We start from the raw sequence: 14939 nt of genomic DNA on the forward strand, positions 1-14939 counted from the left end.
CTCTTGTTTGCTGATTTAAACATCATCATTGCAGGCTCCATGACCATTGATTGTTTGGGGATACTGACTGAACTCTCAGACTGCAAACGCAAACTCTTCCCTGTAGGATACCAGTAAGTGTTGTTCTTATTTATCTGAAAGTCTTCTCTTCCTATTTTCTCTACAAGTAAATTACATCTGCTGGAGAAAATTGAAATTGCCATGGTAATTGAGTGAAACTAAATAACTTCTCATTTCTCCAGATGTTCAAGGGTGTACTGGAGTACTTTGGATGCTCGAAAGCGCTGTGTGTACACCTGTAGGATCCTAGTTTGTCGACCTCCAGTGGTAGAGTCTGACCTGAAGAGCATGATTGCTTCTGAGGAGAACCGTACAATAGCACACAGCCCACCTCCCATAGCAGGTAACCTACAGACAATTTATATAGTTCAGGTTTCAGTGTGTTCTATATTTGAGACTACAATATGTTAAACTTAAATACATTTTGGATCAATCTCTCTTTTTTTCATATTTAGACTTTCCTGATCCATTTGAATCCCCAAGACGCTCTGACACGCTTTCCCCCACCAACACCCCCAAGCTCAGGGTTTACACCAGGAACCGGCATCCCAGCTACCCCCCTTGTCAGCGCTCACTAGGTCCCAGGCCCATGCCCTCTCCAGGTATAAATAGGCATTGTTTTTTTTATTTGTTTTTTCATTTTGAACCTTTTTAAAAAAAAATAATAATAATTTGGTATAGAATAGAATCACAGAACATTTTGATATTCCTTGTAAAAATTAATTTCAAAGTAATTCCATGTATGCATTAAATTGAAGTTTCAACAATGCCTATTACTCAATTTCCACTTTCTTTTATTTTGTAGGAGGTACCTCTCAGCCCCAAAGCCATGAGATTGTGACAGTAGGAGACTCCCTGGTGAACCCCGGCATGCGGAATATTGACTCGCGTCGCCACAGCTCCCCTTCTCTCTCTCCTCCTCCCCACCAGCTGAACAGACAGAGAGTGCTGACCTCCCAAGCTCAGATTTTGTCACGACCCCTTACCTCACCCCCTCCCCTCATCCCCTCCCCTGCCAGAGATCCAGAAAAGTCCAAACACCTCAGCAAAGACTCAGCAAAGAGTCCCATCCAGAGAGATGATGAAAGAGGTAGGCTGTTCTCCACAGACAGAAACAGACAGCAACCATCCAGAGACCAAGGGATGAGAGATCCTGACAAGGGGAGACTGTCAAGTCGAGACCAAGCTGCTAAGGATTCTGAGAGGAACAGATCATCCCGAGAGCTTGGGCAAAAAGACTCTGACAAGGGTGAACAACCAGCCAAAGAGCCAGAAAAGAGGAGACCGTTGAGTAAAGACTCAGGTCTGAAAGAATCGGAGAGGGGAAGACCTCTCAGTAGAGATCCCTTAAGAGATTCTGAAAAGGGGAGACAAGTAAACAGAGACTCTGACAAGGGAAGGCAGGCAAGCAGGGAGTCAAGCAATAGAGAAACAGAAAAGAGCAAATCATCCTCTAGAGATCCCAGCTATAAGGATATGGAAAAAGCTAAGTCACTCAGTAGAGATACAGGGTTTAGGGACCCTGAGAAGCATAGACAATATAGCAGGGAAACGGGAAAAGACTCAGGACAAGGTAAAGACAGACCTTCTAGCAGAGACTCTGACAAGGGTAGACCTCCCTCTAGAGATTCCAGTTATAGAAGCACAGAGAGAAACAAAGAATCTGGCTCAGGGAAAGATAGTAACCCTGGCAGTCAGTCCAAACAGGCTGGAGGTGAGAGTAAGAGTCCTAGACTGGCACCTGCAAGTTCAGGCCAGTCCTCCCCTCCTGTGGGCACTGCTGTTCTCACAGGTCAGCAGAGAGGTGGCAGCACCAAGCAGACAGAAAAGCAAGGGAAACACACAGGCAAAGACCAGGATCTTTCTGCAAGCCTCAGTTTGTTGCCTCGTCACCGGTCCACCCCCACCTCTAACATCATCCAGTCTAAGGACAAGCCCAGCTCAGGGAAGGAGAGTAGTAGTGGCACTGGAAATTTAATGCCAGCTTCACACCATAAGGACTCTGTTGTTGGGAAATCCAGCTCCCCACAACCTTCATTTCAAAAGTCCAATGCACGGAAGTCAAATGATTACTCATCAGGTTCAGCCACAGCAGCAGCTATGAAGCCTCTGTGGCCATCAAGGACATCAGCGGAAGATGACGTTGTCAAGCGAGGCTCTATGCACCTGGCCTCATCAGCTGCAGCCTCAGCTGCCAAAGACAAACACCCCAAAGTTAAGACAACAGGCAGCAGAGAAGTGTCCAAAGACCGTGAAAAAGAGAAGACTCTCCAAAACAGCAACAGCAGCAACAAAATTCCCCTTCTCAACAATAATACTAAAGCCACTGGCAGCTCCAACACACATGCTACAAACCCCAGCTCTCACAACAGCAGCAACAGCAAAGTCCCAGTGCTTGGAAACAGCACCAAAGCCCATGGGAAGGCTCAGGGGGAGAAGCATGAGAACCAGGGAGGAGACCGATCATCCTCAAAGAGCAGGGAAAATTACTCCTGTCCTGAGAAGAAGAATATCTCCAGTCTGGACAACTTACAGCAGCTGCAGCAGGCTGGTTTAGCTCCTGAGAAAGGAGTGAAGAGCTCTTCCCAGTCGCACTCCAAACAAACAACTAACCAGCTGTCATTGTCCTCTCGAGAGAAAAAGCGATCAGTTAAACCCCCATCTGTAACTCTACTAAAGAGTGATATCAAGACTGACCCAAATGGGACCAGCACTGTCAGTGGTATTTCTTCTTCCTCCTGTCCAACGACCACTACCTCCACTGTTTCCCCTGCAGGCCAGGGGACCCGTCGCTCTGCCCGCTCTGCTCTCTTCTCCTCGCCCTCTGCCAGCAGCAGTGACAGCTCTGAATCTGACACCCAGACTCAGACAGAGGACGATGATCTGCATAAGGAGCACTCACGCAGTGATCTCCGAGACCACCGCAGCCTCCTTACTCAAGGCCCTGAGGATGAGGGTGATGGCCCAGAAGATGACCATGACAGGGGTATGGATGATAAACATCACGAGGATGATAGTGACGGATCAGGGTCAGCCAAGCGGCGTTACCCTCGACGCAGTGCCCGGGCGCGCTCCAACATGTTTTTTGGCCTCACACCCTTCTATGGCGTTCGCTCATATGGTGAAGAGGACCTTGCCTTCTATGGCAGTGGGGATGGAGCCGGGGCCGTGGTAAAGAGGAGGACTGGTAGCCGCAAGAAGTCAGCTGAGGGGCAGGTGGATGGAGCAGATGATATGAGCACCTCCTCTTCGTCAGGGGACAGTGGAGAGGATGAAGACAGTGGAATGAAACAGAGGGGTAAAGATCCTTACTACTACAACTTCACCCGAACAATAATTAACCCTGGTGAGGGCCTTCCCTCTATAGAAGGGATAGACCAATGTCTTGGAAGAGGCTCCCAGCTTCAGCGCTTTCTAAAAGATGAGGAGCAGCAACAGCAGAGGGCTCAAGGAAAAGCTGAGGAGGACATGCTGAGTGCTTTGTAAGTACACACAATTGTTCTGTTATGCCTCAACACTGCCAACAACCAGGGCCAGAGGCATTATGTTTTCAGGTTACTGTATACTATATTCTGATTGGTTGATTTGTACCCATATTCTGATTTGTTGATTTCTAGCTGTAATCTGATTGGTTAGTTAAATTGTAGCCAAATGCTGAGTGTTTGATTTGTAGCCATATTCTGGTCGGTTGGTTTGTAGCCATATTCTAATTGGTTTGGGGCCCGTTTCTGATTGGTTGGTTTGTTTGTAGCCGCATTTTAATTGGTTTATTTGTAGCTGTATTGTGATTAATTCACAGATTGATTGCTGCAGGGTCATGTCCTGCTTGTTGCCACTGTTTAGCTGCACTAAAGGGAGGAAGTGCTTTGTGTGTATTAGAAACACAATTACAGGCATGTCCCAATTCTTATTGTGTACAGTGAGATATAATGAACCAGAACAATTCATTCGTGAAGTGATGTTTTTATGCGTCCTTGCTGGTGATAGCCAGGGCCAGAAGAATTATGTTTTCGCGTTGTCAGTCCATCCGTCTGACCAACTGTCCATTTGTCCCATTCATGCGATATCTCAGTAACGCCTTGATGGAATTTCTTCAAATTTGGCACAAATATTTACTTGGACTCAAGGATGAACTGATTACATTTGATAGTCAAAGGTTAAAGGTCAAGGTTACAGTGACCTCACAAAACATGGTTTTGGCCTTGTGAATGCAATATCTCAGTAACACCTTGAGGGAGGAAGCGGTAATTCTAGTTAAAAGTGTTTGATTATGTTCTGCGATAATAATCTGACATATTAACTTTGCTGTATTTAACAGGACCTTAGGCAAGCAGCGCATTGGGCAGCTCGATGGCGTTGATGATGGCTCAGAGAGCGATACCAGCATCTGCACCACCAGCACCACAACCACTACGGCCACATCCTCTTCCACCCCACATAAGAGCACTCCTAAGAGAAGGGGCAGAGAAAGGCATACTGAGAAACCTGACTCTCATGACTCGAGCAAGGAAGCTGACAGCAGTGGAGGAGCAGTAAGCAACACGAGAGAAGGAAGAAAGAACCAGAAAGAAAATTGTCTTCCTCTAGGAGTCGGGGTCAAGTCCCAGCCACAGAGTCAGGGTCAGGATCCTCTTGAGGCCCAGCTGTCCCTCAGCACAGACCTGCTTAAGTCAGACTCTGACAACAACAACAGTGATGACTGTGGGAACATTTTGCCATCGGATATCATGGAGTTTGTTCTGAACACTCCTTCCATGTCAATGCAGGCTCTGGGTCAGCAGTCTGAGCCGTCCTCCTCTGAGCTGCTGCTGGATGAAGGTTATGTTGGGGTGGATGTCAACCGGCGCAAAGACATTTTGTTTGATGATTTTTCCCAGCCACTGCCCAGTGCTGAGAGTGGAGGAGTTGTGGAGAGCAGTGTTAACAGTTCCATATCTGTTGAGGAGCCATATCTTCCTCTGGAGCTGCCCTCTGACCTCTCTGTCCTGACTACACGCAGCCCGACTGTCAGCTCCAGTCAGAACCACACGGCTGGAAGTCTCATCTCAGATACCTCAGACCGCACCATGCTCGGCTTGACCTCTGACCCGGAGACCATCAGTGGAGAAAAGAGTGGGGACAAGAAAAGAGCAGGGCCAGGTGTGTCACCATCAGAGAATCAGCACGATGCTACAACTTTGGGAAACAGGGATACACAGGTCTCCGAAGGTCACATGACTCCTGAGCAGTTCATTCCCAGCCCTGCTATTGGCCAGGTGGTTGACCCTCCAGGTAACCAGGATGTTCCAAGGAGTTCTGGTACTCCTGGCTTGCCAAGTTCTCCTTCCCTGCCTCTTCAGGGTCAGAAGTACCTCCCAGCATCAGCTGCAGCTGCAGGCAGCCCTAGCCCAGTCCCAGGACCAGGACCATCCCAGGCTCAGGTTTCCAGCCCAGCAGTCATCAAACCAGGCCCTGACAAGCTCATTGTGGTCAATCAGCAGTTCCAGCCCCTGTATGTCCTTCAGACTGTCCCTAATGGTGTCACCCAAAAAATTAGTGCCACAGGAGTGATGGACACTAGCTCTCCTACAGTGCTGAGCTCTATGACACTTACCACAGGGTTGAATACTGGTTTATCCTCAGCCCAGCCAATTTTTCCCGCTGGTGGCAAAGTCCTGGGCACCATGCCTCACCCCTCTCACATTCACACCTTCGCAGGAGCCACACAGACAGGCTTCCAGACAGGAATCCCCAGCACCACCTCAGGCCTTCTCATTGGGTTGCCCTCTCAGCCCCATGACCAGTCCCAGATTCTGGTCTCAGAGGCTGGTCGACCACACGAGTTGGGTCCCAGTGTTGCCATAGTTTCCAGTCCCTCCTCCCTTACTTCCTCCCCAACTGTACTGGCCTCTGCTCACGGCAGGAAGAGGCCTATCTCTAGGCTTCAGCCAAGAAAAAGCAAAAAGTTGGCCCGCTCCCGCAGCCAACCTACTCTGGCCCCTTCTGAAGTGGGACCTCCTAACATGACCCTCATCAACCTGTCTTCTCCTCAGATTACTGCTAGCATCCCTGGCCAACCTGGTGGCCTGGTTGAGTTAAGCACCCTCTCCACTTCTCAGCGCAAGGTCCCAAATATTATCAAGAGACCAAAGTCGGGTGGGGTTATGTACTTGGATCCCACTACTATCCTTCAGCAGAGGATTCCTGGTTCTGCTCAGCCTGGTATCCTTGGTCACGATTCCTCTACTCATCTCCTGCCTTGCACAGTCTCTGGTCTCAACCCCAGTCAGTCAGTGTTGAATGTTGTGTCTGTGCCCCCTAGTGGTGCTACTAGTCTTCTTGCACCAGGATCAGTCTCCCTCTCCACCCCTGTACTCAGCTCTACTGAGATCACAGGGCCAATTAGCAACCTCCTGTTTAAGGCAAGTCCACATGGCTTGGGCCTGTCAGATCAGCCAATGGTCCTTCAATCAGCAGGAGGAGCTCCTCTGATGTCACAGCTTAGCTCTCCTGTGCAGACATCTATAGCCAGCAGCATCTGTGTCCTGCCCTCCCAACAGACCATCAGCATGGCTGTCAACCAGCAAGGAGAGACAGAAGGCAGCAATATCCACTTACAGCATCAGTCTCAGCCTGTTAACAGAGCCCACACTGTGGACTCCTGTCATAACACCACTGTTACTTTAGCCCACGGCCCAGCCACCTCTCTAAGTCCTGCCAATGGTCGTGTTGTTGGAGTGTTCACGCAAACGCAAACTTCTGCACACTCCCAGAGCAGCAGAACAACTCCTATTTCCAGATCATCAGAACAAAGGCCTCCTAACTCCACCACAGTAGTGTCAGCAGCAGCCGCAGGTTCAGGAGCAGAAAAGGGCAAACAGAAAGCCAAGAGGAGCAGGCAGAGTCCAGACATGAACAGCGGGAAAAAGCTCAAGGCCTCTCAGGCAGAGGAGCATCACAGCAACGCTGCGGGACGACTCCCATCAAACCTAAGGTGAAACAGAGATGTATCACCATTGGTGTGTTTATTTGTATTTACATGAATGGGAAGAAATGTGACTTTGTCAAGGTTGTTCTGCATAATGAATGCGACATTTAGAACATTTTAAAAAATCACCAACAAAGTTAAAGTTTTTTTAATGACTTCTGCTGTCATTATAACTTAATCTCAAATTGATTCTTCAAAGTCCCATTGCATATACATGGTGATAAGATACAGTATATTTTTTTCTGTATGTTTTATTCATCAGATACTTTGCCAAAAAAAAAACTAATTATTTTTATAATAAATTATGTTTTTAATTGCTTTACACCACAATTGGTGATGTGAGGTTCAGGTAGAGAGAAGTGAAAGATGTCATGTTAACTAAATATTTTGATTGCACTGTAGTTAAAATAGTTTTTTAGGAGTAACCATCAACAGCCTAGTGTCACATCTTGTAGGACTACCAACTACCGATTGTACATTGAAGTTCTTTACCCAGAATATATTCCCATTTTGAACCTTTCCTGTCTTTTTTTGCAAACAGTGCCAAAGAGCGGATCTCCCCTGAACCCATGGACACCGGCAAGCCCCTAGATAAGGCAACCAACAAGAGGTGTGAGGTCTCAATATTAGACATGCATTTTCAAACTAATCATAAAGTATAGTTCTAATGCTTGCCTCATATATTTTCCAGTGTGCTTGGTAAAAAGAAGACATCTGAAGGTCTTGTTCTATCGGGGAAAGTATTGGGAAAAGACAAACCACCTGCAGCTGGAGGAGCAGGCTCTCTTCCTGTGGCTTCACCACCTGACCAGGACGGCAACAGCAGGGATACAGGATTGGATAGCAAACCCAAGAAGGGCATCATCTTTGAAATCTGCAGCGAGGACGGATTCCACATCCGCTGTGAGAGTATTGAAGGTGAGAGAAAACAACTCACCTCCATGATGACCTACACCCTGAAATTTAACACTAAATACCGTAAATACAAAATGGATCAGATCTTTCTGCATTAAATATGAAACTAATTATTCAGTGTTATTGACACATACATAAAATGTTACATGCATGAACAATAGTTCACATGTAATATTATAACCAAACCATACACTGGGCAAAAATACTGACTGTCATCTGCCCCACTACAGAGGCTTGGAAATCCCTGACTGATAAGGTGCAGGAAGCTCGCTCCAATGCACGACTCAAAGAGCTCTCTTTTGAAGGTGAGGTGTCACTCTGATTTTGTCCCGGTATTTCAAAAATGCTTTTTAAGTACAAAAAATATACTTGCATACCTGAGTCGAGGACTCTGTTGATTCATTGTGGAGGTGTGCCACTCACAGGTGTGAATGGACTGAGGATGCTAGGAGTCGTCCATGAGGCAGTGGTCTTCCTGCTGGAGCAGCTGTACGGTTCCAGACACTGTCGGAGCTACCGTTTCCGCTTCCACAAACCAGAGGAAACCGATGAACCTCCCATCAACCCCCATGGCTCGGCTCGTGCAGAAATCCACCACAGGTTAGGAAGGAACCTACACAATACAGTGTACACACATCTATAAGGGAGAGGCAGGTTGTTTCTCCAGAGTCTATTGTAGCAAACAGACAGAATAAATATATTCTGTACCTCAAGCAGAAACACACTGTACTACTGTTTATAATGTGTATGCTGCACACATTGCAGGAAATAAGAAAATAACTTGTATGTGTACTGCTTCACTCAATGAGAACCTTCTTTCAAACTTCAATAATCCTGCCTTGTGTGTGTTTCTGACCACTGTCTGTTCCACCTGTCTACCATCCAGGAGGTCTGTATTTGACATGTTCAATTTCTTGGCCTCAAAACACCGGCAGCCTCCTGAGTACAGGCCGCAGGAAGACGATGAAGAGGAAGGGCAACTCAGGACTGCCAGGTTAGTTACAGCACACACAAAATTAGTAAATAGAGTAACGTAACGTAATGTAACAGAGAGAGTTAACAGCTCAAAAATATCACTGTATCAAGATGGTTTCATATAACTTTGCAGAAAAACTATCACCATAGCATATCTGTTTCATGCTGTTGCAGGCGTGCCTCCATGGAACTACCAATCGCTGTGAGATTCAAACAGCTCAAGGCCACCTCCAAGGAAACTGTCGGAGTCTACAGGTTAGATCAGTGGTGTTTAAACATTTATAAATCATTTAGGCTGATGAATAGTTTCACAAGAAGTAGATCATATTTCCTTTGTGTGAAATTAGCCCATGAACTCTTCTGTTCAGACCAATAGCAAATAACTGGTTGTTATAGTGTTGAGATCTGTCAACTGTTGTGTTTGTCCATGATTTAGTTTAGTTTAGTCTTTCCAGATTGAGTCTCTTTTATGTCTATTCTGTTTTTCATAACAGTTTCTTTTCTTTTAGCAGAGTCTTGTTTGAAAGTATAAAATGGTCAAAACAAAAAGATTAAAAATTACACATGCATTTACGTACTATGAATCACTGTATCACTCTGCAGGTCTCCCATTCATGGCCGAGGTCTGTTCTGCAAGAAAACCATCGATGCTGGGGAAATGGTCATTGAATACTCTGGAAATGTCATTCGGTCTGTGCTCACTGACAAACGGGAGAAATATTATGATGGAAAGGTAAGATCTTGGGAATGAACTTTTAGTTCAAGATTTATTTGTCGTTCAATTAACTTGACTAAAAAAAATCTTGGGAGCATCAAAAGTACAACCCCTGTCTTCTCTCTTCTCAAAGGGCATTGGCTGTTACATGTTTCGCATCGATGACTATGAGGTGGTGGATGCCACAGTGCATGGCAACGCAGCCCGCTTCATCAACCACTCCTGTGAGCCCAACTGCTACTCTCGTGTCATCACTGTGGACGGCCTGAAGCACATCGTCATCTTTGCCTCTCGCCGCATCTACTGTGGAGAGGAGCTCACCTACGACTACAAGTTCCCTATAGAGGATGCCAGCAACAAGCTGCCCTGCAACTGCGGTGCAAAGAAGTGTCGCAAGTTCCTCAACTGATTTCCATATCAAAACAATTTAGAGAGGACTGCAGGTCTCTTGAGCAGAAGTGCCACGATGTTCTGAGGACGCCCCTGCTGGGGGTTTACCGTGGCACTGGCTTTATGCCGATCCTGAGTCAGGTCCACGTAGGACCACAGCTGCCAACAGGGCACGAGCTCTGACTGTGTTTCTGCAGCTGATGTTGGCAGAACAAAGCAGAGACAGCGGTTGTGGGTCGTACTGTATATGCAGGAAGGGCCATTTTGGCGGAGGGGCCATTTGTAGAAATTCCAACATATTGTGCCTCCGTTTGTCTCATTTATATTTTGGAATGGGAAGTTTCACCTTCAGAGGTGAGTTATGAAACGGTTTGAGCCTTCACAACATTACAATATTAACTTTTATTTACATTTGGATGATAAAGTTACCCCTTCATATTCTTTTTACATTGGCCCATCCTCCTTAATTTTCTAGAAATACGTTATCGTCCACTAATGCTGAGATTTGAACATAGAAGAAAAAAAAAAATCAAAGAACTTGGTTCCATTTTACACCAAAGTGCAATTTGTTGAAGGGACTTGGAACAGTAATTTTACTAGAAAGAAAAATTAAAACTTGTTAGAACTTGTTTTTTTTTTTTTTGTTTGTTTTTTTTATCTCGGTGTCAGCTGTTATTAATGCGCATCTCCCTGTCTGAATGTGCCCTGATGCCTTCAGAGCCGTTGCGATTTACTGGAACCTTCCCCTAACTGGGCTTTTTTAAAAGCTTGTAGGTGTGTATATTCGACACTGTAAATAGGAGCTGCATGTGTGTAGCAGCCTGATAAGAGCTGTACAGGCGGAAACACTAGAGGGAGCAGTGGCCACAGGGAGGAAGAGAGAGAAAAGAAACAAGGGGGCTAGAAATGTAGATTTGTTTTAAAAAAAAAACAAGAGGTTATTTTTGGTCATTGGTGTAAAGGATGATAGCTGAGGTTGATATCATCCTTTGTACTTGAGCTAATGTTTAGTCTGACAGCTTGGTAGCTATGTAGACATGTTGTTGATGGGATTAAGCCTCTGGCCTGAGAGAGCGAGGCAGCTAGAGATTCTGGTGGACTGACAGCCAAGGGACTGGTAAACCCTACTGATGTGCTTTAGTAGACATATTTATAATTGATTTTTGGAGCTGTGATCTAGAAACAGCCATGGATTTTACAGAAACATACAGACAGACGTGTTACAAGTTTGTGCATGCTGTTGTTGATATCAGTTTTTTGGTAATTATATAAGCTTGGATTTTTGAACCACGTTCCAAATTACAGCAGCAAAGAGAACCAAACATCACACCCTAGAATTGAATTTTCACACCACTTGTTTTCTTCTTGGCCTGTTGTGATAACCATTACTATGGAAAATGTTTTTTATTTGTATTAAGTCTTTTAAAGTCTTGTCTGTTATCTGTCTTTTTATTATGGACAGGGAAGTATCATGCTTGCTTTTAAAAAACAAATGTAAATAATGTATATTTTTCTACAAAAAGACTTAAAAAGCACTCACTAGTGAATAGCACTTAATGATGGTATTTATATTTTTAAAAAATCGTATTTATTTTATTGCCATTTTTGTAGGAAATAGAGGTTTACAAACACTAATGCTTGGTCTCTATGTTTTGTATTCCGCTGCCTTTTCAAAGTTGTTTTGTCGTAATTTTCTTTTTCTTTTTTAATTTGTAGCCTGAATGTTTTCTTTGATTCCAAAGACTGACGCTGGTCTGTGGCTTGGTCCCCTTTTAGTTCAGTCCACCAGTAGCTCTTTATCTATCCCGGGCCGTTTGGTCAGATATGACATATTTTTATTTTCATTGTTCCAGTTCTAGCTGGCAGTGTGGCAGTCATGTGAACTATTATTATGCACTTGAGAGAGTTCAGATTGTTGATCCATAGCAGATATCTCCTCTCTCCAGCCTTATTGTCTCCACACCACACCACATCACACCAAGAATCAAGTCCACTTACAGGCTGCTGCCAGGCAGCCATATCAAAATGATTTGGGTTTTCTTCTCGTTAATAAACCATGGGTCAGCAGACTTGGAGTCAATTGGCTATATACAAAATATTCACATGTAAAATCCAACCAGAGACCTGTCAGTTTAAAGTGTTTTGTCCCTGTGCAGTCTATAAAAAAGAGGTGCCTTTATTTAAAGCTACCAACAGCATTCGACATATCTCCGTTTAGCCAATCCATTTATTTTAAAAAACCACTTTGTTTTGGTGACTACTCAGTAGTGATCACCAGCATTTGGAAATCACTTTTTATTCTTTTGTTCAGTCTCCTCGTGGTTTGCCTTAGTTGTAAATGAGCATGCCTCTTATATCTTACAAGCCTTCATGTCCTGGACTGAATATTTAATTGGACTGTTTTGACTGGTTCTGACGTCACTTGCTTTGGTTTTGTCCCTTTTTTAAATTAATTTATTGTTGTCCGCCGTTCATGCTGACTTCCTTATCACCTAAACGCCGTTAGCAGTTATTCCCACACTGCCCTTTGTTGTTGTGAACTGAAACAAAAAAGTGACCCACACATGGTTTGCACTTTAGCTGTGACACAGGCACTGAATAGACATAGGAAAACTCAGCTCTTTCTCCAGACAGACAATGCAACTCCAATGCTGAAACCACAAGCACAGATAGTCACTGAGAATACTTTGAGTTTGTGCATTAGGCCCTGAGTTCAGTCAACCTAGAACTGCTCTTGATGACTCCTGAAAGTGAGGCTCTAGCAAAGTGCACTTGACTCATTTTCTGCAACAAAGTGAAGGCAGGGACCACACCAGCAGCCCTTTCCTTCCTGAAAGTGCATTCTGCACAAACCTTGGCTGTGCTTTTCCATTTAGGGCCCAAGATCGGGTCTTCTCAGGTCTTGAGGCCCATTCCACCCTGACTGACATGCCAGCCTTGTGGTTGTACAGCTGTACTTACACTGGGCTCGCTGGGTTCAGCTGCTAAGGTCAACAATGAATGTATATTCCTCCTCCACATCACCAAACTTGTGATGATGTCGATATGTTGTCAGCCACATTTGTTTTCAGTTCTTGCGTCAACAACCCTGGTAGATATGGACGATGTGTAGATATGACCTCAAGCTGGGCAGCAGCAGTTTCATTTTCAGCACTGAGAATAAATGCTGACGTGTGAACAGCAGTGGCATTTCTGTCTGTAGGACAAAAGGTTCTTACTGGGTTAGCTCAACAGTTCACGTTAGCGTCGGTGATAACACGTTCACCGATGCCAAGGGCTCTGTCTACAACGCTCACTTCTGGAGATCCACATCTGCATTTTCAGGGTCGGAGGGTTCATTGAACAATAAGTCATTTATTTCACTGTTTTAAACAACATATACAGTATACAATAAGGAAATGCTCTCTGTTGTTTCTTTGGACTTCATTTTACCACGCCACACCAGTGGCCCTTCTCCGTCATTATCTGTAATTATAGTATAAATACATAACAATATTATACGGAAACATGCATAGTAATTTCTTGTACTTTAGTATCTATACAATATATGGAATGGACAGACAAACTTAGTTACAGTAGCAAAACAGCAGATTTATAATGGTTAATAGCAATGTTTCAATGTACTCTATAATGGTTTTGTGTTACAGTACTATCAGATGAAACTAACGTGCATCATTCTTTTGTATATTGATATCCAGTACCAATTTTGCTGTGCCTGTGAGTGTTCCTTCGCCAGCAAGGAACATTGCAGTTTTTCTTTTTCTTTTCTTTCTGGAAACGAACGGTTTTTATGTGATGAGAAATGTAACTGTATTAATGTGGTTGTGAACTTCTTGAGGTCAGCCATTTTTTTTCCCCCCTCCTGGTTGTTGTAGTGAATGTTTTTCTGTTTTTTCTTTGTACGTTTTAACAGGGACTTTTTAGACGGCTTACTTGATGTGTGGTATAAATCAAGAGTTTGGTTTGTGGAGACTGATCAGGAGTTTTAAAGATCGCACCAAAATGGCGTTTCACATTTTGGAAACCTCTCATGTCTCCCCGACCATCTCTCTCTCCTCCGAAGCTTTGGTTGTACTTATCATGTACTGTTTTTATAGAAAGTCATAATGCTGAGATAATGCTGATGTTGAAAACATTTAATTTATTTATTTTGTGCAACATCCACCCTGAATTGTTGTTTTACAAGTCAAGGTTTGGGAGAGGTCGGGCAAGTACTTAACATGTATTTGTAATTTTCTACTTGTTTCTTGTGTATAGAAGTTGTCAGCCTAGGATGGGATGTGGTGTCACAGAGGGAGCGGACGTAGGATGTGCTAACAGAGGGGGTCATGGATCAGGAACAGGCTTGTTTTCTTATGCCTTGAATATACCTTTGTCTTATCAATATTCCTCCTGCTCTCTGTAATAACGGTATTCACGAGTTCAAGTCATATTTTCTCCCATTTTAACAGTGTTCTTTCAATACACATCAACGAAATGAAGGAAAACCACCACAGTGAAAATAAACCACAAACTACTTGGTTGAATGTATAATTAGGAAACAAAGTTGTATATAAATGTAAAAAGAAAAGTTTCTAATCATGTTTATTTTCTATGCACTTTTTTATTTAAGTGATAGTTTAAATAATAAACATGTCTCCTTTACTCGTTTTTGTTTGACTGGTTCCTTGTTTGATCGGACAGCTGCTGAGTGTAGAGAGCCACACCAGTGGTTGAGAAAAGGTCCATTTAGTAGCTGTTGTTGAGCTTCCAATCATATCACATGATCCTCATCAGTAGGTGCAGTTTGCTCTGAAGCCAGTTTTTGACAAATCTCCATCTGCTGATAAAGTTTGTGCAATATGATGAAAAGCTCCAGAGTTGCTACTAAATGGACCTTGAGGTGAGATTAGTTTTTTCAACTGCTGGTCATTGCAG

The 14939-nt window shown here is 44.2% G+C and overlaps 1 protein-coding gene across 1 annotated transcript in view; it reads left to right on the forward strand.

Annotated features, from left to right (window-relative positions):
* Window positions 1-14628, forward strand: part of kmt2a (lysine methyltransferase 2A) — a 38950-nt gene extending 24322 nt beyond the window's left edge. Inside the window, exons 23-35 of the mRNA XM_022753809.1 lie at window positions 35-113; window positions 243-403; window positions 516-662; window positions 866-3542; window positions 4379-7033; window positions 7569-7637; window positions 7719-7945; window positions 8173-8247; window positions 8368-8542; window positions 8829-8936; window positions 9092-9172; window positions 9521-9650; window positions 9766-14628. Of these exons, the coding sequence (XP_022609530.1) occupies window positions 35-113; window positions 243-403; window positions 516-662; window positions 866-3542; window positions 4379-7033; window positions 7569-7637; window positions 7719-7945; window positions 8173-8247; window positions 8368-8542; window positions 8829-8936; window positions 9092-9172; window positions 9521-9650; window positions 9766-10041 (6860 nt within the window). The 3' untranslated portion in view covers window positions 10042-14628. The remainder of the gene's footprint in view (window positions 1-34; window positions 114-242; window positions 404-515; window positions 663-865; window positions 3543-4378; window positions 7034-7568; window positions 7638-7718; window positions 7946-8172; window positions 8248-8367; window positions 8543-8828; window positions 8937-9091; window positions 9173-9520; window positions 9651-9765) is intronic.
* Window positions 14629-14939: the final 311 nt, after the last annotated feature.

This window comes from Seriola dumerili, unplaced genomic scaffold (assembly GCF_002260705.1).
Source record: "Seriola dumerili isolate Sdu_G_001 unplaced genomic scaffold, Sdu_1.0 BDQW01000199.1, whole genome shotgun sequence".
NCBI classification, from domain to species: domain Eukaryota; kingdom Metazoa; phylum Chordata; class Actinopteri; order Carangiformes; family Carangidae; genus Seriola; species Seriola dumerili.